Source organism: Phocoena phocoena, chromosome 21 (assembly GCF_963924675.1).
Source record: "Phocoena phocoena chromosome 21, mPhoPho1.1, whole genome shotgun sequence".
Taxonomy (NCBI): Eukaryota; Metazoa; Chordata; class Mammalia; order Artiodactyla; family Phocoenidae; genus Phocoena; species Phocoena phocoena.
In genome coordinates this window covers 14,435,269-14,462,400 of record NC_089239.1, presented here as the reverse complement: position 1 = coordinate 14,462,400, position 27,132 = coordinate 14,435,269, and the positions used below count along the sequence as shown (strand labels likewise).

Sequence of the window (27,132 nt, the reverse complement as noted above, 5' to 3'; positions counted from 1 at the left end):
CTAAACAAAATAGAGGGGAAATGCAACAAATAGGAAAAAATGGCACGGAGGATACAGCTAAAGAGTAAGTTAGAGATTGTAAAATCAGATTGAGGAATTTTCCCAGGCGGCTGCAGGAAAAAATAAAGATATGGAAAACATAAAAGGAAAAATAAGTAATATGGAGGGTAAGGAAGGTAGAATCATGCCAATATCTAGATTTTATGGGTTCAAAATAGAGAGGGGGGAAAATTGGAGAAGATACATTTAAAGAGATAATGAAGGTAAATTTTCCTAAATTAAAGAAAAATGAAGGGCCTCAGATTGAAAGAAATCAAAGAAAACCAAACAGACAAAAAAGAAGATTCCCTACCTAGAAGCATTACAATGAAATTTAAGAATGTTGATGACAAAAATAAAATACGCAGAGTTCTCAGAAAAAGGGAACAGATATCTAAAAAGATCAAGAATCATGCTGATATCAGACTTTCAAAGCAACGTTAGATACAAGAAAAAATAAAGTAATATTTTTAAAGTACTAAAGGAAAAGACCTTGGAACCTGCAGAAAACATTGCCTTAAATAGAAAGGTTTTATATGCAATTCCCATAAGTTCAGCACTGGTATCATTACTATTAACAAACTACCAAAGGCTTCTGGGTAATGCAGTAAGAAAAGACAAAGATAGAGGGGTATAAAGTTAGGAAACATAAAGCTAAAACATTTACAGAAATATGATCATCCATCAAAAACCAACAGAATAAAAAAACTATTAAAATTCATAAGGGAGCTTAGGCATGATAAAAATCAATAGTATTTTTTCTCACCACAAATAACCAACCTAAATTTTAAATACAGTATAAAATAATATGCTATTCATAATGACAACAAAAAGCATAATGTATCTAGGGATTAACTTAATCAAGAATGGACCAGACCTCTATGGAGAAAATTATAAAATTTTAAAAACATATAGCATGATCTGAATAAACAGTTATATTTTTCAACAGGAAGGCAATATTAATATGTCAGTTATCCACAAATTGTTCTACTGAATTCAATTTTAATGAGAATTTTTGTTGGATTTTCGAGGACCAGTAAATTTGTCCTCAAACGTACGTGAAAGGCTAAAAATCCATAAATAGCTAAGCCAGTATTGAAAAAGAAGACTCAAGAGGGGGAACTTATTTTACAATATATTAAGACATACTGCAGAGACAAGCAATAAAAACAGCATGGGAAGGGTATAAGAATGGACACCACGGACCAATAGAACAGAGCAGGGCACTCAGATATGAACCTAAAGATATAGAATTAAATATACATTGGCACCAGGCAGCCATGGGTAAATGACTTAGAAACAAATGGCATTCTACTCTTCAAAGGTCATATATTTATTGTCGTTCAGCCTAGAACAATTTACAAACCCTGGTATTCAATACACAGATCTATCACTAACAGTGTATTAATCCAGGGACATTAATGCTAAATGAAAGGCAGGTATGTTTTTCACTGGGGTTAATAAGAGAATAACTGATGCTAGAGCCTCTCTTTTAGGCTTGGGCCATAACTGAAACTTTTAGGGAGGCTCTCCCCCTGAGCTGTCCAACTAGGGCACTTATTTTCTTAGGCAGAAGGCACTGGCATCATTGGGACTTCTCCTTCTGTGTACGTGGAGAGTAACAGCAGTCACCACGTACGAAATGTGGGTCTCCTGCTTGCTGATACCATACAATCAAAGGAAAGTATGGGACATGGTGGTACTTCTTGAACATTCCAGGCACGTTCTCAACTCAGGGCCTTTGCACTTGTTGCTTACACTGCCTAAAATTCTCTTCCCCCAGACAGCCTCACAGTTTGCTCCCTCACCTCCTTCAGGTCTTTGCTCAAATAGCACACCATCAGAGAGACCTCCCATAACCACTCTATTTACAATTGCAACCCCCCGTTTCCCACAGGATCATCCCCCCATTCCCCTTACCTGCTTAATTTTCCTCCATACTGTAAATATTTTACTTCTTTCTTTTGTTTGTTGTCTTTATTCCACTTCTTGAACGTAAACTCATGCCATAGGGCAAAGAGTTTTTTTTCGTTTTGTTCAGTGCTCATTCCTGGCACATTTGTTGAATGAATGAATGGTTATTGTGTCTTAGCCTTCCCATAGATACTGGCAACAGTACTAAGGTATAAGCCCATCGTTTGAAGTACAAATAAATGATCAATCAATCCTTGACAGTGAATCTTCTTTACTTAACAGTTAAGTATCAAATCAAAAAGTTTGAGCAGAACAATTTTCAGTTAGTGCTTATTAATGTTCACATAATGTGAATCCTGATAGCGTTTACTGGGTCATTTTTTCTTCTTTGAGAGAGATGCGATTAGCAATTCTTGTTAATTTCCCTGCAGTTGTATGTCAGGACTCAAAATCATTATGTGAAGAGAAAATGAATAAATCCTGGCAAAAAGAGATGATCAGAGTTGTGCCTTAGAAATCTTTGTATTGTATTGTATTTGTATTGTGTTTCTGAGCCCATAAACTTTCGTGTATAAACACAAAGATAAGTTTGTAATCATAAGAGAAAAAATACAGTCCACTTAGAAAGAAGCAGGTGATTTCAGAGGTAAAACATCTGTGGTAGATTTCCAGTTGTGTCCCTTTTGCTGTTAGGGAGTTATATGTCCGCACGCATTGCCACGTGACTTGAAGAGATCTTAAACTCATTAATTATTTTTATAATAATGCAGAATAACCACACCAGTGGCTTACAATAAGCATTTATTTTTCTTCCTTCCAGGTCTGCAAGTCAGCTGGGATGTCTCTGCTTCAGGATGTGGCTTTCCTGGACTTGTTTGTCTGAAAAGGTCTCTGTTTCATCCTGCTGAGTATAGAATTCCAAGTTGACAGTTGTGTTTTGCACTTTTGCATTTAATTTTCTTTTGGCTTGCACAGTTTCTAATGAGAAGTCTATGAAAACTCTTATTATTATTTCTCTATATATAATGTGCCTTTTTTCACTAGCTGCTTTTAAGATCTTTTCTTTAGCACTGTTTTTCAGCAGTGTGATTATGATGTGACCTGGTGTAGTTTTCCTTATATTTACCCTGTTTGGGTGCTTCTTTGACCTTCTTGGATCAAATATCAGATATTACACTTGGAACATTTTTGCCCACTATTTCTTCAAATATTTTTTCTTCACCCCCATCCTCTTTCTGGGTCTGTAATTATATATACATTAGATCTCTTTATATTGTCCCACAGGTTACTGAAGCTCTGGGTTTTTTTGCTTTTTTTTTTAAGTCTATTTTCTGTGTGTCATTTTGGATTGTTTCTATCACTATGTCTTCAGCTTACTTTTTATTTTCCTGCAGCAACTAAAGTGCTATCCATCCCATGTAGAGATTTAAAATTTTCAGATATTATATTTTTCATCTCTAGAAATTCTATTTGCTTCTTTTTGAAAAAACTCTTCAGTTTCTCTCCTGTCATATTTTGTGTTAAACCCTTGAGCATATTACACGCATAAGTCCTTCTCTGTTAATGCCATCATTTTTGTCATTTCTGGATATGGTTCTATTGACTATATATTTTCCTATGTACTTGGCATGCCTATTCAGTTTTGACTGGACGCCTGATATATTGAATATAATGTTGAATCCCGGATTTTGTGCTAGTCTTTTAGAGAGTATCAGGCTTTGCTTTGGCAGGCAGTTCGGTTACTTACTGAGCAGTTTGACTCTATCAGGGCTTGTCTTTAAGCTTCTGAAGGGTCTAAACTAGCCCAGAGTCTAGGGCTAGTTTACCTCACTACTAAGACATGACACTTCGGGGGTCTCTATAGCATACTCCGTTCGACAACCGTATTCAACAGTCTCTCCACTCTGGCTCCAGGGAACTCAAATGATTCCTTAGCCCAGTGTGAGCTCTGAAAATTGTTTGGCTTACTGCTCCCCAATAATTGTTCTTTCCTGGTCTTGTGGAGTTTCACAGAACATATTCACTGATTTTTATTCAGCTAAAGATGCAAGGGTGCGCCTATGCAGATTTCTGAAGCTTTTTCTCCATAAACTCTGCCTCATAAATTCCAACCAACTTGGCCTCGTCAAATTCCCTAAAAAAAAATCCCCATCTCATTTGTTTCTCTTCTCTCAGCTACAAAGGTCCGGAACTACCTGTCGTCCAATGTCTGAAAACAGTTGTTTCACCTACTTTGTTCAGTTTCGTAATAACTCCAGACCTATTGCTTTTTCTTGTCCAGCAGTGGGCGTCTCAAACGCCTTATGGAAAAACGTAGATTGTTTTATAAATGCTATTCTCTATGGTTAAAATTCACCTCTCTCTCGGATACTCCTCGCTTACTTCTCAGGAGATGGTGATGGGTCATTTCTTCGGGCGGAATCTCTAGGCACTACAGCCCGAACTCTGGCGTCGCTTCAACCCCGCGCACGCAGCGTTCGGTTTCTCCCGCGCGCGCCTCCCCGCCGCTTCGCGCCTCCCCCGCGCTTCGCTCCTCCCATCTCTCCTTCTACCCACCGCCCCCCACCGCCTTCCTCGGCGGAGGCGCTGGCGTTCCGCGCGCCGGCTCATCGCGCCTGCGCGGCGTGTGCACGCCTCACGCTCCCGGAAGTGGGAGGTGTCCATTCGAGTTTGTGTGGTCGCCGCCGCGGGAACGGTAGTCCGGTAATTTTTCAGCGGAGAAAGGTGAGGCTTTCGGGCTTGGCCGAGTGAGAGAGCGAGTGGTGGGCTCCAGCAACTCTTTCTTACGTGACACGCGTCATGGAGGATGAGCAGAGCCACCAGCCCGGCGGCGAGGCCGTGGCTCCCGCGCGGCGCGGCTCGCGGGGGTCGGCGTGCGGAGAGGAGGCGCAGCGCCCGAATTCCGAGGTGAGAATCCGCCCGCGCGCCCTTGTCTTCGAGGGTTTCACTCAGGAACCTCAGCCCGTGCGCCCTGGGGCCCCAGCCCTGGCCGCCTTCCCTGGCCCCAACTCCGGGAGCCTTTACTCGGGGGTGGTTGTCAGTAAGCCCCTTGTGGTCCCAGTTACTGTCTGGAAGTGAGTAAACAGCCCAGACGAGAAGTATGCGAACCGCGGTTTTATTAGCTCTGCGTGGGAACTCTGCTCTAAGCATTCTGGGCGCACGGTTACTGTTGTCATTCTCTGTAGCCCTAATCTGTAGCGGGTAGTTGATGTATTTAGAAATACCACCACAGCTCTAGCTATATCACTTCTTAAGACCTTTAAGCCCAGCTCCCAGGCTTGGCAAAAGGACATTGTGCCTGTTAGCTGGAGCTTCGTCTCTGATTTTCGCCTATTTACAACTATCTCATATAAACGTAATGTATGACTGATACCCTTAATGAGTTTGATAGCTCACCGATAGATCCTAGTTACAGTGGCAGAGTTGTAAAAACCGTCTTAAAACTTCTTTATTCATCTTCTTTGACACATACAATTATTGTTGACTGGCGCTGCAGAGTGTGAACGATCTAATACCCGAATTGGTCATTTTCTGTTAATAACATACAAATGCGGAGCACCTCATAGTGTGGGTACTTGCAGGAGGCTTCCTAGCTCTTGCTCTTTCCGTCTACAGCCCATTCCCCACATAGCAGGTAGAATGAGCTTTTAGTAACATGAATCTGACCGGTTTCTCCCCTCCTGAGTCTTCAGTTTGCTGCCCACAGGACCTGGCTCCTTTCTCCATTGTTAACTGCACCTTGTACAGCTCTTCCCTTTTGCTCTCAGTGCCCAGCATACTCGGTTTTATGGCGGATGATCTTTCTTGTTAAGGGTCTTTGTGTGCTTCCTTTGCTGTGCATGCTCTTCCCCTGGGTCTTTTGCATAGTTATCTGCTTCGCCTTATGATATTACTTTCAAAGAGGCCTCCATGTCCCTTCTGTCTAAAGAACTGCTCTTCTACCCCGCCATCCCTCTTCAGTTTGAGATACTGTCAATAACATCATCAAGTGAGTCGGTTTAAAAATAATTTTAAAAACTTTATTTTTAATGAGAGAAGTGTGATTGAATACACTTCATTAGATTTGGAAGTCTTAAAACTTTGAGATATAGTGACTTAAGGCCTGAGTTTATGTTCCTAGTTGATGTTAGTGACTATCATATTTGTTAAAAACCTGTTGTTGGATGCTTTTAATAAACAATGATACAGTCTTTTTTTTCAGGCTCAAGAAAGCAAAATATTTTGTTGGATTTCAGCTAAGTAAATTTTCATTATCTTTGATGTCAGCAAAATTGTTTTTGTAAACTAATAGGTGTTGCAATTTTATATTTTTAACCAAGTAGGTTCAAATTTCATCAGAACTCTTCTTTTGGAAGGATTGTAACCAAGTTTAATTCTGCTTCTAAGTTTGTTTGTTTGTTTTTTATGTGTAGATGCAAAGGCTTTTTTTTTTAATAGGTAATGAGCAGGTTTTCTTTTTTTTTTTTGGCAATAAAATAATGGAAACACTTCCAAAACATCTATTTTCCAAATGTTCTTGCCACAGAAGAGGTTTCTCTTGATAAGCAGTTACTTGCTAAGTTATTGTTAAAACATACTTTTTTTCATCTTGAAACAAATAGGGTTTATTTAAAAAAAAAAAACAGGGTCTTCACTGGTGGCGCAGTGGTTGAGAGTCTGCCTGCCGATGCAGGGGACATGGGTTCATGCCCCGGTCCGGGAGGATCCCACATGCCGCGGAGCGGCTGGTCCCGTGAGCCATGGCTGCTGAGCCTGCACATCTGGAGCCTGTGCTCCGGAACGGGAGAGGCCACAACAGTGAGAGGCCCGCGTACCGCAAAAAAAACCCCAAAAAAACAAAAAACTTTTAAGGATCAAGCTATTAATCTCTTTCTCATCACAGAAAATGACAGCAATTTTGGAATACCATTTTGTAAAAGGAAATATGTAACTCATTTGTAAGTTCAATAGCACTTTTAAGTACTTTACCAGAAGATAGTCAGCCTCCATTTGGTATAAAAGATTTTCATGGTCAATTCCATATTGTAAAGATTCTCTCATTTGGGATAATATAAACCGTGCAACCATTTACTGGGACGTGTGAAAATTGCAAAATGTCACAGTATCATGAAGGTGAATATTCTCCCTTGTACGGTAGAGTCTGTCCCTACTTTCCTCATTGTATGGCCGGTACTTTGTGACATGTGACAGATGGACACAGACATTGGGGAGGGCACCATTATCAATCCATGTATTACTTAGTAAACTCATTTTGTGTTTTTGTAGATTAATAATACACACAGGGTTTTAAATATTTTCCTTCTGCTCCTTAGTGTGTTGTCTTAGTGGATTTTCTTTGGAAACCATTAGTGTAGACCACAGTTTGTGAGGACTGGACCTTCACCATGCCTTAAACTTCACTGAAGGAAGAGGGCTAGGGTTGGACCCAGGAGAGGAAGCAGAACTTTCTTTATAGAAATCATGATTTTTTTTGTTTGTTTGTTTTTGTTTTTGTTTTTGTTTTTGTTTTTTCGGTACGCGGGCCTCTCATTGTTGTGGCCTCTCCCGTTGCGGAGCACAGGCTTCGGATGCGCAGGCTCAGCGGCCATGGCTCACGGGCCCAGCCGCTCCGCGGCATGTGGGATCTTCCCGGACCAGGGCACGAACCCGCGTCCCCTGCATCGGCAGGCGAACTCTCAACAACTGCGCCACCAGGGAAGCCCAGAAATCATGATTTGTAGCATATCTAGAAGAGGCCTAAGTGTTACTTAGTGGGTAATATTTGTAGCTACAGTTTTAGACAAGAATTAAGTAAGTGAGTCAGAGGGAGGATTTAACCAAGGAGAAAATTTGCTTAAATTAAGTGAGACATTTGTTTTGGTAGGCAAACTGTTACTCGTTGTTGACCAATTTTAACCCAGTTGAAGACGAAGTTTAAAATTCATTGTAAGTGTAAAGACAAAGGATAAATCAGGAATCCTGATTAAATGCTAATGATAAAGTAGCCAGGCATTGTAAATTTAATATAGTATTGAAAGCTAATTATTTTCTTATCTTAGTCAAATATCCATGTAATAAAGTTTTTAAAACATTGGTCAACAAGGAACTTCAATATAATTATTCTTCAAGGGACTTGCCTGGTGGCGCAGTGTTTAAGAATCCACCTGCCAATGCAGGGGACACGGGTTCAAGCCCTGGTCTGGGAAGTTCCCACATGCCACGGAGCAACCAAGCCCGTGTGCCACAACTACTGAGTCTGCGCTCTAGAGCCCACGAGCCACAACTACTGAGCCTGCATGCTGCAACTACTGAAGCTTGTGTGCCTAGAGCCTGTGCTCTGCTGCAGGGGCCGCCACCGCAGTGAGAAGCCCGCGCACCACAACGAAGAGTAGCCCCCGCTTGCCACAACTAGAGAAAGCCCACTTGCAGCAATGAAGACCCAGTGCAGCCAAAAAAAAATAAATTAATAAAATTATTTTAAAAATTATTCTTCAATTTATGGACAGTTCATACATTGGAATTCCTGTCCTCTTTCCTCAGAGGAGATGGGAGAGAGTAATTCTTAAGTATTCTAGCACAGTATCTGCTAAATGTGTGTTGCATTAAATTGAGAGCTAAGAGTGAGAAATAGTCCCTGAACCATCAGGATCAGTCCCAACTCAGGGACTGTGTCCTATCCACGGTTATCCCTCCTTAATCTGTCATTAAAGTTCACGTGGGGACAATGTGGTAAGTTATAACTAAGTTAACAAGCTTTAGTATGGATTGCTAGTAAATTCCAAAGTATTTTTGAAAATTCTGTAACATACCTAATATTTGTAACGTTGCATGTGGAAAATAACTTGTAAATGAATCTTTGGAACTTAACATATTAGTAATTTGGGACTACCTGTGGTGTGATTAGAATCAAATTATGTCTTCTTAACATGGATTTTCATTTAAGAAAGGAGGAAAGGTTTATAATATAGTTACTATAGTTCTCCTGAATAACTGATATATGTGTAACTTTTGGAAATTGCGTGTTTTGGAACTGAATTTATTTCCTTCTTTGCCTTGGGTACTAGCAAGCTTTGAATCAGATTTCTGGTCCCTTTAATTTTTATACTGGCCAATTTCTGTTAACTTTGTGAAACGAAGTCAGGTTAAAAAATTCTCGGGAGGGCACTGATGTATACATGCGTAATGTTGTAAAAGTTTACTTAAAAATTGGTTCATTTGTAAATTTTAGAATACTGCTTGTGAAAAGGTCTGACCTGCAGTCTGTGATGGTAATTAGTAAAGTTACCATTTATTAATAGCCATGCTGGGTATGGTGTCAGGAGCCTGATATACTTGATCTCATTTAATCCTTATAATAATCTCTCCCAAATACTATTTATCATTACCAATACCAAATACCATTTGAGACAGTTATTATTATACCTTATTTTATAGATAAGGAAACTGAAGATCAGAGTAATAAGTAATTACCCAAGGTTATGCTACTATTAAACAGTCAGCTGGCTCTGTACTGAGGTTGCTGTGACTCCCAAAACCAGTGCTCTTTTTACTTAGCTTCATTTCCTGTAAGGAACCTCGTGACTGAGAAGAGAGCAGGGTAAATTGTATTGGAAACACATCCTCCTTCCTAAGCACTTTTTATTGAACATATAACACAAAGAGCCCTTAGGAGTTTGAATATTTAAGATGTTTGTACTAATTATAAACTTTATATATATATATATATATGTATTTTTTGTGTGTGTGGTAGAAAAAGCAGCGATGGAGACTTGATGGCCAAGAAACAAAAGGATCTAAGTTCATTACCTCCAGTGCAAGTGATTTCAGTGACCCAGTTTACAAAGAGATTGCTATTACAAATGGTTGCATTAATAGAATGAGTAAGGAAGAGCTCAGAGCCAAACTTTCAGAATTCAAGCTTGAAACCAGGTAATTAAAAATAACTTTTTAAAATTATAAAAGTAGTACATGTTCATCTAGAAAATCTTGAAAACACTGAAAAATATCTGTAATCCTATTATAAAGAGATAACCATTACTAACAATTCGAATAACAGCTATAATTTACATTCTTATCCATGAATCTTTGTGTGACTCTGATTATTTCTGTCAGTCTTTTAGACAATAGAGTAGTATTGCTGAGTTAAAGTTGATGAATGTTTTGATCATCTACCAGAAGTGTATAGGAGTATCTATCATTTTATACTGAGTATGTTTAAAAAAAATTTTTAGTTGATCATTTGGTTGATAGATAATTATAACTTATTAACAAGATTGAGTATTTTTCCTTTTTCTTGTTCATTTGTATTATTTTTATAAAGAAGATTTCTTCGAAACCAAACAAACCAAAAAAAAACAACTTTTACCTACTAGGAAGTATTTTTTCTTCTGTTTTAGTTTCTAAAAATATGCAGTATGATAGTAAGTGTTATGTTTAACTGTATATTGAATGAGAAAATAATGCAGCTTAGCCAACTCAGGAGTGTGTATGTGTGCATGTGTGTGTATCTTCAATGAGATGTATACATACTTAAGTTTTAATAACTTTTTGTGAAACAAATCACTTTATTTTGACTTGGGGCATGGGCTAGGAATGACCTTTGGGATCCAGAAAAACATGTAGCTTCTTGATACACAAGAGAATTGCCAGGCATCTAGAAAAAAATAACTACAGGTAATAGAGGAAAACTTATTGTTTTGAGGTCCCCCTGAATCCTTATTCTCTTATAAGCAGTATTCCTCCTCTTTGCTTTAAAGTAGAGCTTCACTGCTTTTCAAAAGAGCACGCATGTATTTTTTCCCCTTTCTCGATTGTCTACTCCATAATTTGTGAAGAAGATTTTTACCTCCTTTCCCCCTGACTCTTTCTATTCTGGGAATACAACGTGTAGCCTACTTAAGATTTTCTGGGCAAAATGTGTGTTCTTCCCTGGTGTGAAGATCAGTTGCTCACTCCTGACTTACATGGGAGCTAGAGAGATCAAATGTATGTTTATACATTTAGTCAACAAACACTTACTGAATTGTAAGTACTTTACTAGGTAATAATGTTATAAAGGTAAAACAGATCTACTCCCTACTTTGGAAATCTCAGTCTTTTAGGAAAATACACAAACCAATAATCACAATACAGAGTGACCAGAGCTGTATTGAAGGTCTGGCCAAGTACAGCATGAGAATGCGGAAGAGTCTGTCTCAGGGATTCAGAAGTGACATTTGAATTGACTTAAAACAGAAAAGGGAGGGGGAGGGTATTTGGGGCGAAAAGAAATCAAAACTCCTAATTTCTGTTTGTATATTTTCTGCTACATGATCTTGCTTTTTCTTTGTACAACCAAAGCTATGGAACAGGAAAGCATGCCCCATTTTCGGGACATGGCCTGTATTGTGTTTTGTCTGCAGTGTGCAGTGTACTGTGGGGAGGGGGAGCATCTGAGGAAGATGATGAAATGATAGGTCGTAGCCTAGTGGTGAAGGAACTCTGTGCTAAAGTCTGCGTTTTACCTCGTAAGCAGAAGGGAGCCACTGAAATTTCAGCAGGAAGGTGGTGCTAGTGCCTAGCTCTCGAGCAAGGTGAAGAATGAAGAGGAGGGCTGTGATAAGGGGAGACGTGTGCCAGAGTCCAGGAAGCTAATGGGAGCCCCACCGGAGAGAATTCAGGAGAACCAGATTCTGTATGTTTCTCTGAGTTGGAATTGGCAGAAATGATGATTGTTTGGATGTGGAGGGGCAAGGGAGATGTTAAAGATAAAGTTTTCTCTCTGGAGTAACTGGTTGGTTATGTGTTTATGTTGTCATTAGGTTTGCAGACAGCCTTTTAGTAAATAACGTTTCACCTTTAGTAAACTATAGTTTCTTCCAAAAAAGAAAGAAAGAAAAGAAATTAAGACAAAGCAATCCAAAGCTGTCCCATGACGCAGAGGTCACGCACAATACCTTAATATGAAAGGAGTTGAGGGTTTCCTTCCTAGAGGTCACGCACAATACCTTAATATGAAAGGGGTTGAGGGTTTCCTTCCTAGGTTTTGGTAGTTTGGAAAATCTCAAGCAAATAAACATTAACACATTTTGTCTTAAAACAACTTGCTGGTTAATTATCAGGATTTTTCATGGATAAGATTCCTTTTTAGTGGTAGTTTAGAAAGGAAAACAAAAAGTTAGAAACATTTTTTCTAATGGTCACTAATTGGTGATGGGGCCAAAATGCCTTCCTTGTCACTTTCCATTAGTTACAGTTTTTAGATCCTCTTATTTTTACTACCATTTTGAATTTACAAGCCCTTACAGGACTCAACCAAGTAACAGTGAAGGAAGTCTACGTAATGATTGCAACTTATGATTTTTTGAAGTAATATATACTGTTTGACGAACGAATGTGACCACCTTTACCCACTATTGTCATACATTTAGAACAACTTTGCCCCACCTCCCTTTTGTGGAATGTATATTTTAAAAATACCTGTAAAACAGAAATCTCCTGAATCCAGTTCTACCCACGGTAAATGAAGAAATCTAATTGCAATTAAGATTCTACTGACGATGACAGTGTTCTTCTGGACATGGTTTATTCTAGGGTCTCCTAAATTAGTTTTCCTAGTTAAATAGCTAAGAGACATTCAATTTTATATACTACTAGGCTCATAATGCTTTCAAATTCATGTGGATTTTTTTAGTTGTCTAACTTACAAAAGCCAAAAGAAAAGAAAGAGAGAGCATACTATGTTCAATTTTCCTGAATTTTCATTCTCTGAAATTTGTGTTTGGTCAGCAGAATAATTCAGTATTAATTTCGGTTTTTGTATCATGTATGTCATCTTACTATATAAGGCAACAGGGCTGTGTAGGTAGTGTATGCTGACAAAGGTTATGGTTTGAAACACCAATATATATTTTATATATCGTACTAGAAAACTGAAAAGGTACGTGTGAATTAAAATATTGATGCTGTATTAAACGTTCTGTTTTAATTAGTTCTTTGCTAAATTAGCTTTGCTTTCTTTACATTTATTTTGGCTAACATTTGCTAAATTATGCTGGGATAATGCTGTCAGTGTTCAACCCAGTGCCAGCAGGTAAGAGTTCAGATTCTTGCCTGTAAAATTCACCTAAGCATTAATTTTATTCTTATTTTCCTTAGAGGTGTAAAGGATGTACTAAAGAAGAGACTGAAAAACTATTATAAGAAGCAGAAGCTGATGTTGAAAGAGGGCAATTGTGCTAACAGTTACTACGACTACATTTGTGTTATTGACTTCGAAGCCACTTGTGAAGAGGGTAACCCACCTGAGTTCATACATGAAATAATTGAATTTCCTGTTGTTTTACTGAATACTCATACCTTAGAAATAGTAAGTGAATTGTTTTAATTTTATTTTTAGCAGCAGCTATTCTGGGGTTGGCTACTAAGGTCCTATTTGCTGTTTCAGCTAGAATTAGGATTCTAAAGAGGGGGTGTTTGCTCTTGCTGCATGCTTAATAGATGGACTATAATAAAATAATTTCAGGGTCTGCTCCTCTGCTTTTCCAGTAGCTAAAACAAATAAACAAACAAAAAACAAAAAAACCTGACGCCTGGTCCTTGTCCCAGAGATTCTGATTTAGTTGTTCCGTGGGGCCCCTGGCATTAGCTTTTTTTTTAAAGCTTCTCAGTTGGTATGCAGTCAGGGTTGAGAACCACTGTGGTAGACTAATGTATACTCTGATCTATAAAAATGATAAGGTATAGAAATTACCTTTCAACTTAAAACTAGTTAGCTTTCTGGTGAAAAGTTTATGGGGGAAACAACTCTTGTAACCTTGGCTTCTAAGCCATATAACATATTTGCTTTAGATACTCATCGTCAGTGCATTGTTAGTTTAGGAACTCAGCAGGATCCCTCCAAATTAATACTGTTTGCCTTGTAAATCCTGAACAAGGATTGTAACAGCTCATATACCCAGAAGTACCACGTCCGTGGTATCCCCAGTTGCCACCAACACACTGGGAGTAAGTATAAAAAGGCTTGGTGCATTAAAATGCACAGTTTATTCTCTCTGTTGTTTGAAGCCTCTTTTAGTTAATAGTCTTAATCAGCCCATTTATATAATTTCCTTGTCCAAAGCAGATTAAAGGTCAGTAAATTAAAAGAAAAAAATGACAGCTATGAAGGCAAATCATCTTGCATAACTCACTAGATTTTACTTCCTCTCTCTCACTCAAGGACATGGCTCTAGACCTTCTCGTCCCTTATTTAGACATGAATGATTCATTGCTTTCTACTATATCGTTCCCATCACATACAAACTTGTTATTTTTCACACCATAAAAAGCCTTCACTTGATCCCACTCCCTGCCAGCTACCCCGTGTCTTTGTTCCTCTACAGCAGGTTTTTGTAAAATTACATACGCTTCTGTCTGTTTCCTCCCATTCTCTGTTAAACCCACACCACTTGTAGGTTTAATTTATGTATTCCAGCCCATCACTCCACTAAAATCACTCCTCAGTGTCATCTTTGACCTTTACCTAAGTCCTGGTGGAATTGACCACTGTCTCCTTCAAGTGACTGCCAGAACCCCTCATTCTCCTGCATTTTTGCCAGCCTCACTGGGTTCCCCTTCACAGTTTTCTTCGCTGGTTGCTCCTACTCTTCCCAACTTCCTAATATAGGATGCTGTAGGTTCAATCCCAGGTCCTCTTCTCTATATAGATCCTCTCCCTTAATGATCTTGTCTATCATCTTGTTCCATAGCTTTTAGAAACTACATGCTGATGTCTTCCAAATACATATCTCCAATCTCGTCCTCTGTCCCAAATCCAGACTGTTACTTACGATCTCTACTTGGACATCTAAACAGACATCTTAACATGTCCCAAATTTACCCGCAACCTGTTTTATCTTCAGCCTCCCTAGCTTGAGGGCTAGCAACTCTGTCTTTCTAATTGCTCAGTCCAGAAACCTTGGAGTCATCCTTAACTCCTGTTTCTCTCACATCACACATCCAGGCCATCAGTGACTTGTTTGCTCTGCCTTCAAAATATATCCAGAACCCAGCCACTTAACCACACTACTATGACTGTAGTCTGAGTCCCACTGATTTCTTGTCTGGATTTGCTGCTTTTGTTCATCATTTAACCAGTCTCTGTTTCTATCCTTATTCCCTGCAGCCAATTCTCAACCTAGTGACCAGAGTGATCCTTATAAAATATAAGTCAGAGCATTTCACTCCTCTGCTCACGACTCTTTTATGGCTCCCCATTTAACTCAGAGTAAAAGTCATATTCCTTATGTGATCTGGCTTCTTGTTACCTCTGATTGCACCATATTGACCTGCTTGCTGTTTCTCAGAAATTCCAGGCATGCTCCACCTTCTCACCTCCCAGAGCTTTAGCTCAAATTCCTTTCCTGCAGGGATCTTGCTGCTAATTCCCTTCCTCCCTCCTGTCCTCCCTTCCTTCCTCCCTCCCTTCCTCCCTCCCTCCCTCCCTCCCTCCCTCCCTCCCTCCCTCCCTCCCTCCCTCCCTCCCTCCCTTCCTCCCTTCCTTCCTTTCCTTCCTTTCCTTCCTTTCCTTCCTTCCTTCCTTCCTGGCATTCCTTCCTGGCATTCCTTCCTTCCTTCCTTCCTTCCTGGCATTCCTTAACTCTTGCCTTCTAAATAAAGTCTAACTGGTTCTCTGTGCAATAGTGTAGCTTGAATACCCCACAGACCCAGTGTTTCTGATCCCTCTTATCTACTCTACTTTTTAAGAACCCTCATCACCTTTTAACTTACTATGTAATTTATTTAAGTGATTATTAAATATTTGGTCAATGAATGCATAGTCCTCTGGCATCATTCTGTTGAAAGTATTAAATAGCAAATACAATTTTATTAACGTCATACTTAGTAGTACCTGCTTATAATGGTAAGGGAAGTTGCAGCATATTTTTTTTTAAGATTTTCATTTAAAATTATGAAACAAAATGCTGATATTTAAAAGGATAGACTTCATTTATCTATGAAATTCAATTAAGTAGAATTTTTCCTTTTGCAATATGTCTGGTAATTAAAGAACATCTATAGCTTTTGAAGTTCAAATGTTCTTTGCTGTTCTTTTACTCTTTTATAATTGTTAGTAACTTGATAATTCATCTGCTTAACACACTAGTGTGTAAAAAGAATTTTATAAACATGATTTTTCTTAATTTTTTAATCTTCTACTATAAGTAATATTCTTTGTCTTTTTCTCCATAGCTACCTAGTATTAATAATTGCTGCCGATAAATCTTTAGGCTTTGAAATTGTCCTTAATTTTTAACAAGTGACTTAGTGTGATCTGGTTTAGGGAGGCAGCATTGGGCCAGAGGAAAAAATGCTTAGAGACCTGAGCCCGATGATAACCATGCCGTCCTTACTGAGTTCACAAAGTTGTTGTGAGTATAAAATACGGAGGCAATCATGAAAGCTTCTTGAAGAGGTTAAACGTTGCTAAAATAATTAGTAGTATTATTGCCCTTTAAATGACTACATATCATATAGTTAAATTTTGATTATTCAGAATTCAGTTTAGTGGAATCTTAATATAAAAATAAGGACTAGTCAGGAGTAAATGGGAGAGCAGGAATCAACTAATTTATTTGTAACTGCAGACTGGCATTTCTTCAACATACTACGTTATTTAAAAAGCTCTTAATATCTTGAACTAGAGGTTGCGTTAATAGGCTTTACAGTTTCAAAATATTATAAACAAAATCATTGACATTTTGCTCCTCTGGTTAAACTTTGGCTTGAAGACTTGCTTTCAGGTACTTGTTCTATCTTAAACTTTTTTAAACTATGAAGCATAATTTTTTAATTAAAAAATTAGAGTACTTTGGGAATAGGGCATTATCCTTAAATTGTTAAAACTCTAGACAGGTCTGTGCCTTGAGCCATCTATAAGATTACAACCTTATGTGGCTGACATAGTCACGTTATGTATCATGTATCTTAAGTCATAGAAAATACTTCAAAATACTTTAACTTGCTGTCCTTCCCTTGTAGGAAGATACGTTTCAGCAGTATGTGAGACCAGAGATTAACACACAGCTTTCTGACTTCTGCATCAATCTAACTGGAATTACTCAGGTTATAATTCTGTGTTCCTTTTTCTAGAGTTTGAAAGAAGTTTTGAAATTAGGGATTTATTTCATAGTTTAAAAAATTTATTGTTGTAAATAATTAAATGTGATACTTTCCTTGCTTGGTAAAGATCTTTTGTATTGTAATATTTAAAAAATAGAAAAGCACATTTTACACCTGGTAAGATTTTTTTTAGCCTTTCCTTTTAAGGAGTTGTAATCATTTCATTTGTATGGAGCATTAGTGAAGGAAATGTTAGTTACCATGTTGAACTTGGAGATGAAGTTTTAAAATGTATCTGTTACAACCTGATTTTATATATAGCTTAATTTTTTTTAGGCCTCTGATTTTTGGTTGTATTCTAATGTGGTAGGCCCTTTGTTGATTTATTTAGTTTATTCATTCATTCAACAAATATTTGAGGGCCTGCTATAATATTCAATATTGGCCAAGCTACGGTGGGTACAAAGATGGTCAAGGCAGTCTCCTCAGCTCACTTAACAATCTGTAAGTCGGGGACAGACAGAAAAAAACACTGGTCACGGTATGGTTAGGAAGACTGACAGTGTTTCATTAGGGTGTCATGGGCATCTGTAGAAAGACCTCTCTCTGACAGAGGGAAGGGAGGGCTGTCCTGGGCAAAACTCAAGTTGGTGAACTTGGGCCGAGTCAACGATAGGTAAATAGGTGGAAAAGAATGACTGGGCAGGCATTTCAGGTGTGAAGGGCAAAAGTGTAAGTGGTTCAGGATGGTTCAGGTGTATTATGGGCTAGTGAGAAAATGGTCGCAAATAAAGCTAACGTGATAGAGATGAGCTAGATCATGAAGGGTCTTGTGTGTCTTTTTGTCTGGAAGACCTTGGGGAGTGTTTGGAGGATTTTAAGTATGCGAGTGATGTGATGGATCATTCAGATGTGTAGTATGTTCTGGAACGATGTGAGCTTTGAGATAGGGAAACCAGTGTAGAGGGCCATGGTTTTCAGCTGAGGAGAGATTTCCCTTTTCTCCCCTCTGGAGAAGCAGTAAGCCACTAGGTTGAGGCCTGAAAAAAGAGAACCCCTGAGGATTATCTTAAATCTTAATCTGGGGAGGATTATATACTTCAGTTGAAAGCAGTCCCTAATACTTGGCTATAAACAATTTTTAACTGTCTTAAAAATGGAATTTTAGGTGAATCTTAGCCTAGGAAACCATGAAGAGTTTAAAAGATCATAGTTAAGACTTTTTCCTACTGTTTCTTTCCCTCCACTGTTTGTTTCTGGGTAGGACTACATGTAACTACCCAGATTTTTATATATTTTACTTTCATATCCTCAGGATCAGGTAGACAAAGCTGATACCTTCCCTCAGGTACTGAAAAAAGTCATTGACTGGATGAAATTGAAGGAATTAGGAACAAAGTATAAATATTCCATATTAACAGATGGGTAAGTATTAAGGAAACTTATCTTTTTTAATCTACTTTTTAAGATTAAAGATGTCCTAACTCATCCAACTTTTAGAATAACCACAAAAAATATTATTTACTAAAGGTGTCCCCACAACAGACAGTAGTTTTTCTTTTACATTCTTATTCCTGGTTAAATTTTAAGTCCTAGATGTCAGAGAGAGGAGGGAAAGCAGAGATAACAGTCTGATCCAGTGCTAGAAGAAGATTAAATATTAATGTATAAAACTTAAATGACTTTACTGAAACGCTGTTTTCATCAGGACACTTCCTTGCTCAAGAAAGTCCAGACTCTTCAGTCTGGCTTTCAAGGCTCTGTTGTCTAATCCCACCCTGCCCATGTAGCCTAATCCTCCTGCCGTTTTTCTTTTTTACTCCAGTCAGGCTGGTCCATGAACCACACGGTTTATCCTTCCTTTCTGTACCCATACAGCTTTCCTCTCTGCTGGAAGGTTCTTTTCCTTGACTCTTCTTTATTATTACCCAGAGCCTACCTCAAATTTTATTTTGGACACTGCAACTCACGTTGACCTTTTTCTTGAAGCCTTACAGCCTCTGGTATGTCCCATTCATGTTGGCATCTGACTAAATATTCTGATGTCTAAACTTCATGTGTGTAAGACTTAGGTTTGCAAGGAGATTCAGAGCAAGGATTTTTGCTACTTGGTAGTCTTTCATATTGCTTACTGTAGTGCTGAGCTCAAAATTATGCTCCAGAAGCATTAGTTAAATGAAAAGCCAAGTGGGGAGATGAGAGAGATTAAAACAGGATTAACAGCATTGTGCTGAGCCACCTCCTATACCCTATGCTGTTAAGGTTGAAGAAGAAAGTCCTGATGAACTTCTGTTTCAAATTGTGGACAAAAGCTGAGGTGTCACCTAAGTGAAGGGTTTAGAGGCCCTCAGGTGCAATAGGAGAAGAGCATTGAATTTAGGCCTATCATAATTGTGCTTAAAAATGGAAGTTTGGGAAAATGTTGATGGGCCTCTTTAGAAACCTGTTCCTGATTTTCAACATGAATGAGCAGTGTTCGTGCTAAAGTATACAGGTGTTTCTGTCATAACGTGGTGTGTGCAGTTCTGTAAAAAACCTCACATTCTGGGACAGATCATTCAAAATCTGTGCAATTTTGTAACCAGAGGACTAACAAAAACAATAATTGATACCCCCAGAAATAATTTGGACAGCCCAGGCAAGCTTCCCGGGGTCTGTAGAAGGCACCTCAGAGGATGTTACAAAGGCACAGAAGCCAGAGGATTGTGGGGGCAGGTGCTTGTTTTTAATTTTCTTAAAAGTACTCCTGTTGCTGGCACAGCGGCCGAGTTGAGAGCTTTTTCTTTCCTGCTGAAGGTTATAATTTCTACTGCTGCAATTCTGACTCCCTTTGCCAAGGAAAAACCACATATGAGGCAACATAACTTCTACATGATACAGCCAGGATTCTCCTACTTAACTACATAGGTTGATTCGTGTTATAGAAACATATGCTGTGGCAGAGCAAATTGCATTCTAACTACTTGATATCAGCTACGTTTGTTTCTCTCAAGTATTTTGTTCATTTGTTTGTGGGTTTTGTTTTATTTCAAAGCATACCCTCAGGGAACTTCCTAATGTGATAAACTTGGCATTAAAAGTAAGCTGAGCAGTTATTTTAGAGTTGTAAAAAAAAAAAAAACAAAAAACAAGATAGAGGTGTGCCTAGGTAATCAGAACCATAAAAATGGTCAAGATGAGCCCAATAAGAATTAGACAGTTTGTCCAAAAAAATTTAATATATCCAACTTCCACTTTGCTTTTTTTTTTTTTTTTTAAATTTTTTTTGCGGTACGCGGGCCTCTCACTGTTGTGGCCTCTCCCGTTGTGGAACGCAGGCTCAGCGGCCATGGCTCACAGGCCCAGCCGCTCCGCGGTATGTGGGATCTTCCCAGACCGGGGCACGGACCCGTGTCCCCCTGCATCGGCAGGCGGACTCTCAACCACTGCGCCACCAGGGAAGCCCCCCACTTTGCTTTTTAAAGTTTGTTTTTGAATTATTATTTTGGAGGAAGAGAAGTTAATTTTCTAAGCTTGATGTTATGTGTGAATATAAGAAAGGTGATGTGTAAGTAAAAACAAATAGAATGACTTAAAATCCTCATTTTTAAGAACGGTATAGCATTTATTTAATCCAGATTTTTTTCCTCTTTTGATTTAAGTTCATGGGATATGAGTAAGTTCCTGAACATTCAGTGCCAGCTAAGCAGGCTCAAATATCCACCTTTTGCCAAAAAGTGGATCAATATTCGAAAGTCATATGGAAACTTTTACAAGGTAAGATTTCTATATTGATTATACTGCTCTTGATAAATTTATTATATTTTGCATGTACATAAAGTTATGATTTACTAGGTACTTTTCACAGAAAAAGGTCATATAATTAGTTGTTATTCTTCAGATTCCAAATAGTTATGTTCATGTGAGTTTAGAAAAATAAGCTATATTCCTCACTCAGCCTGTTACTTAAATAGGGTAACTATATATGTATGATCTTCAGTAACAGAGGTTTGAAACTGTAGGGGTATTCAATATCTGGATTGTTTGTGGAACAAATGCTCCCTACTGATTTTTCATTCTAATTTTATCAAAGTTAATACGTGTCTGTAGTGTAAATTTTTAAAAATAATATTGCAAGTCTCATAACAAATGGCAGTCTCCAACCATGGCCCTCACCAGTACTGGTTCCTGTTCTCCCAAACACTTTTCACTTTTTAAAGTTGTTTCTTCTCATATTAACTTTCCTGTTTCCGGATTATATATTTATGCTATTTCTTGAATTTTCAGTCTGAACTATCTATTGAGTTCCTGCAATGCAAAGTGAAGGTTCAGCACCATTAAACAGCTACCATTCACTTTTCCCCAGATTTAATAATTGACTTCTTTAGTTGTTTTCTTATGCTGTTACTCCCCATTCAAACTGTAAATCACTTTTCAGTACTCAAAACACTTAGGTGGTATGTCAATTTTTCTTTTTTTCTTCTTTTTTTTCCTTTTTTACCTTGGAGACTAGCTTTCTGGAACCTTTAATCCTGTTCTAATCTGAGCTGTTCTTCAGGCTTCTTCAAAAATCATCCTAGAAGATTTCCTTTGCTTCTCTATCACATGTTAGATCTTGGGTCATCTTTTTCCCTTTACAACTACATTTTGGTGAAGCACATCCTTTCCTGAGAAAAGGTGCTTTTCTCTCAAAACATTTTTTTTGTTTAGCATTTTAAAATTGAGAACTATGTGTACAGAAAAGTGGATTTTGACAGATTGTTTTTAGAGTGAAATCCCTTGTAAATTCCACCCACTTAACCCTCTTTCTTCCTCCTAGAGCTTCTGTAATCCATACTTTCATGGGGATAATTTTCTTGTTTTTCCTTACAGCTTTATTTTTTAATTATTATTTTTATACATCTTTATTGGAGTATAATTGCTTCACAGTGCTGTGTTAGTTTCTGTTGTACAGCAAAGTCAATCAGCCATATGCATACATATGTCCCCATATCCCCTCCCTCTTGAGCCTCCCTCCCACCCTTCCTTATAGCTTTAATATTTATATGTTGATCCTTGTAGCATATGGTTTAGTTTTGCCTGTTTTTGAAAACGATGTAATTAGCATCATACTGGCTGTATTGTTTATTTTGCTTTTTTCCTCAACATTATATTTGAGATTCATCCTTCTTGTGTATATAGCTGAAGTTCATTTATTTTACTGCTGTGTAGAATTCCATTGTGTTGGTTTATCTACTTTGGGTGGTTTTTGGTTTGGGGCTTTTTATGAACAGTGGTGCTATAAACATTCCTGTGCATATCTTCTGGTGCCTTGCATGCTCATTTCTCCAGAGTATAAGCCTAGGAGTTGAATTGCTGGGTTATAGAATATGTACCACATTGAGATTACTTGATAATGCAAAAATTGTTTTCCAAAGTGGTTGTACCAGTTGGCACTCTCACAAGAAGAGTGTGTGATTTACTATTGCTCCACGTCTTTGCCAGCATCTAGTATTGCCAGTCATTTAAAATGTTTGTAAGTGTGGTGGATGTGTGATGACATCTCATTGAGGTTCTGATTTGCATTTGCCTAATTACTCATGCAACTGAGCTCCTTTTCCTATGTTATTAGTCATTTGGATTTCTTTCCTTTGATTATATTTGGTAAATATTTTTTCCTTTTTTGTGGATTTTTCACTAATTTTGTGATTTCTTAAAAAAAAGTTGGTTATGAAAAATTACAAACATATACAAAAGTAGACAGATACAATGAACTCTCATGACTCAGTTTCAACAGTTATTAACTCATGACCAACCTTGTTTCATCTATAACCCTACCCACTTTACCCTTTCCTTATTATTTTGAAGATCTTAAACATTATTTCATTTGCTTTGTAAACATTTCATTATGTAACCCCCAAAAGATGACTCTTTTAGAAAGCATAACCACCACCATTATCACACCTAAAAAAATTAACAGTAATTCCTTAATGTTATCAAATCATCATAAATATCATAAGTATTTTGTTTTCTTTTACCCTTTGTGTGTTGAATGAGGATCAGAATAAACTTCACACATTTGCAGTTGGGTGACATGTCTCGTAAGTTTAAAATTTTTTTAAATTATTTTTTAAAATAAATTTTATTTATTTTGGATGAATTGGGTCTTCGTTGCTGTGTGTGGGCTTTCTCTAGTTGTGGTGAGCAGGCTTCTCATTGCAGTCGCCTCTCTTGTTGTGGGGCACGGGCTCTAGGCACGTGGGCTTCAGTAGTTGTGGTGCGTGGGCTTCAGTAGTTGTGGCTTGCGGGCTCTAGAGCCCAGGCTCGGTGGTTGTGGCGCATGGGCTTAGTTGCTCTGCGGCATGTGGGAACCTCCCGGACCAGGGCTCGAGCTTATGTTCCCTGCACTGGCAGGCAGATTCTTAACCACTGCGCCACCAGGGAAGCCCCAAGTTTTTAAATTTATAAATTCCTTTCCCGCCTCCTTTTTCCCTTTAGCAGTTTTTTTTTTTTCCCCCCTCAAGAACCTGAGCCATTTGTCCTATAGAGTTTCCCATAGTCTGGATTTTACTTGTTGTATCCTGTGATATAGTTTCAAATGTGCCTCTGTCCTCTGAATTTCATATAAATTTGTAGGAGCTGATCAGCTTTAGATTCTTTTCATGCTACAACTCCCAGGTGGTAATGCGTTCTTATGTAAGGGGTCTTTCTCCAACCTTTAACTTAGAGAAATAATTTACTTATTCTAAGGATAATTATTAACAATTACTAAAACCATAAAAGAATTTTCAGGTCTGCATAAAAACATCTACAGCTCATAGTACATTAGAGTGATCAGAAAGTTTTAGATACATTAAGGCAGAATTGCCAGTGCTTTTTTGAGTAGAGAATTACATTTTTCTGTGGATCTGTTTATATTGGTCAGTTTCTTAGGCTGCTCTTTTCTGGGTGGTTTCCCCCCTTTGTACTAGATACCAATTATAATGCTGATTAGTAGTGTAAGTTGAGGAAACTTACATTTTCCTTTTTAAAAATTTTCTTCTCCTCTTCCCATTTGTATATTATATTCTTTGGAGAAATGTCTATTCAAGTTCTTTAAATCAGGTTGTTTGCTTTTTTTGTTGTTGAGTTTTAGGAATTCTTTGTATATTCTAGATGGTAATCCCTTTCCATGTATGTGATTTGCAAATATTTTCTTCCATTCTGTGGGCCGCCTTTTCACTCTCTTGATAGTGTCCTTTGATATATAAAAGTTATAAATTTTGTCAGTCAAGTAAAATAGTACATTACAGAAAAATACCATGCCAAAAAATTAGTTTGGGTTAAATTTAGATGTTTAGAACAATGCATTTCCTTTCATAATTTGTTAAGTTATAAAACTGCAAACTTTTTAGGTGTTTTAAGGATTCCATCTGTTTATATGTATTTTTATCTAAAACTCTAAGATCATTTTTTTAAAGCTCTGAAGGTTTATTTATTGGCTTAATTTGACCCGAGAGTATTTGCCCTTTGCCTAACTTTATTTAGCTATTACTGTTCATTTTCAGCTTCTTATTTTTCCACTTCACTATGACTTACAGAATACTAAAGAATTATTTACTGAGCTGTTTATTTTTCAGGTTCCTAGAAGCCAAACCAAGCTGACAATAATGCTTGAAAAACTTGGAATGGATTACGATGGGCGGCCTCACAGTGGTCTTGATGACTCTAAGAACATCGCCCGAATAGCAGTTAGAATGCTGCAGGATGGGTGTGAACTCCGGGTTAATGAGAAGATGCATGCAGGGCAGCTAATGAGTGTGTCCTCTTCACTACCAATAGAGGGCACTCCAGCGCCACAAATGCCGCATTCCAGAAAATAACAGCATTTTTGCGCTTTTGCCCGTGGATCATTCACTCTAACTGGAGCTGCTACAAAGAGGTAGCAGATGAATACTTATTGAATTAGTCCTGCAGTGCAAAATTTAAGCACCTTAATCATTTAAAATCTTGTTACAGTTATAGATATATGTATGTGAACAGATTCTGTGGGGAGGGCATATTGAATTCTTTGTTGAATTCTTTGTCACCAGCACTTTTGATATGAGCAGTATTTGTTACACAGTAACAGTTCCTGCTTAGAACTGAATTTTATAATTTAAGGTGTCCAAGATGTGTTCCTTTTGGTTTTAAAATACAGAGGTTTATTGGCTCTCCCCTTGAATGTCATACCTTATTGATGTTAAAATATGTAATGTGTTTCTACATTAACAGATCATTAGATCAGATCATTTCTTAAAATGCAGAAAAGATTGGAAAGGTGGGCCTTATCTAGCCTTTGGGTTTTAAGAATGTCAGTGTCCTTTTGATTTTTGAAATGTATATGTGAAGGTCAGTTGTGAGTGGTGAATTTCATAAAGTACTTGGTACACATATCTGCCTTTGTTTTTTTTTTAATTTATAATTGGAAGATTCACGATAGATTTATAGGGTCTGATTAAAAATTCAGTTACTAATGAGGTTAATGGAAATTCAAAAGAAAATACCATTTAAAGGAATATAAGGGCTACAGCTTGAACTTTATAATACATAGATAAATCATTGGGATTTTTTGGATTCGGTTTTTTGGTTCCCCTCCCCCTTGTGACATATATCTATCTGCCTTGTTTCTTAAGTCTAAGAGACCATGCTTTGAATTAGATTTAAAATTAAAGGTCACCACTTAATTTTGCATTTGTATTCAACATTATGAGTGAGGTTAGTAAAGTCGAATAATGCTTTCTACCATATCTTACATTTCTATTACTAAAAACTGATTTTACACAGTGATCACTAAATGTTAATTCTTAACTAATTCTAAAAACAAAAGTGTGTTTATGGAGTTGAGAAAGTAAAACTCTCCTTATCTAGAAACTAAAAATACATGTTTTCAGAATTGGATTTCCCCCTATAGCTTTCCTAGAACAATTTCATTAACATTGTTTGCTTCTTTTCGTTTACTTCCTAATAGTAATTGTGATGCTACTTTATTTTAATGATTTATACATTATAATCAAATGAATTTTATAGAGGTCTTCCAACCCTGGTGCATAGGAGAAAAGTAGGCATTTTTCTTGGTATGAGAATTCTCCACACAGTGCTGTAGCTTTTTTTTTTTTGCGGTACGCAGGCCTCTCACCGTTGTGGCCTCTCCCGCTGTGGAGCAGAGGCTCCTGACGCGCAGGCTCAGTGGCCGTGGCTCACGGGCCCAGCTACTCTGCGGCATGTGGGATCCTCCCGGACCAGGGCACCAACCCGTGTCCCCTGCATTGGCAGGCGGACTTTCAACCACTGCGCCACCAGGGAAGCCCAGTGCTGTAGCTTTTTAACTTAAAAGAATGAATTTCTGCCTTTGAGCAGTAGTTATAGAATCAGCATAATAAAAAAATAAGTGGATAACAGAAGGCACAAGGGTGGACAAAATACACCTTATAGTAAAACAAGGACATCTAGATGTTTTAGGTTTAAACAGGAAACTCTTGGGGTAAAATGGGTATATGCTAAGATTTTTGTGAATCCCAAATAGCACCATACAATATACCATAAAGTATTACTGCACGTTTTAAAGCATTTCCTTCAAATCCTTACAGAGCTAATGTGCCAGGGCCAAGTAGTAGAAAATAGGAAATCACTAGTGAGGTGTGGATGCTGGGCAGTCCACTCACACTCCCTAGGTGACTTTTTCACATAGCCACCTCGCCGTAGAATTCAAATTCATGCTGCAGCAAAGCTGGAATCCTCTCTCACCAGCTTCCAGGGTTGCTCACAGGAGGTAAAAACTGCAAGTGGGAAATCTGACTATGGCAAGGAACCACTACATTGCCCTCCTCCTTTATTTTGTTTTTAAGTCAAGCTGCTAATCTTTTCGGCTGTTTTTCTTTTTGCCAAGTACCCAAGTGCCAACAAGCTCATTTTATATTTCTTTTTAAGACCTTCAACATTATAAGCTCTCAATATCCTTTTGGCTCAACCAAATATTTTATTTGGTGATGCTTTACTGTCCTGATACATTTTTTAAACTTTACTGAGGAATAATTGACAAATACAATGTATATGTTTAAGTATAAATGTAGTGATTTGATGCACATTGTGGAATGGTACCAAGATCAATTGACACATCACCTCATTTAGTTAGCTTTTTTT

The 27,132-nt window shown here is 37.9% G+C and overlaps 1 protein-coding gene across 1 annotated transcript; it reads left to right on the top strand.

Moving 5' to 3' along the window:
* The first annotated feature begins 4,598 nt into the window (after positions 1 to 4,598).
* Positions 4,599 to 25,383, top strand: ERI1 (exoribonuclease 1). The gene is made up of 7 exons (XM_065899944.1): positions 4,599 to 4,860; positions 9,683 to 9,861; positions 13,069 to 13,279; positions 16,933 to 17,016; positions 18,329 to 18,438; positions 20,655 to 20,769; positions 24,591 to 25,383. The coding sequence occupies exons 1-7, from the start codon at positions 4,753 to 4,755 to the stop codon at positions 24,831 to 24,833; spliced, it is 1,050 nt and encodes a 349-aa protein (XP_065756016.1). The 5' UTR covers positions 4,599 to 4,752; the 3' UTR covers positions 24,834 to 25,383.
* The last annotated feature ends 1,749 nt before the right edge of the window (positions 25,384 to 27,132 follow it).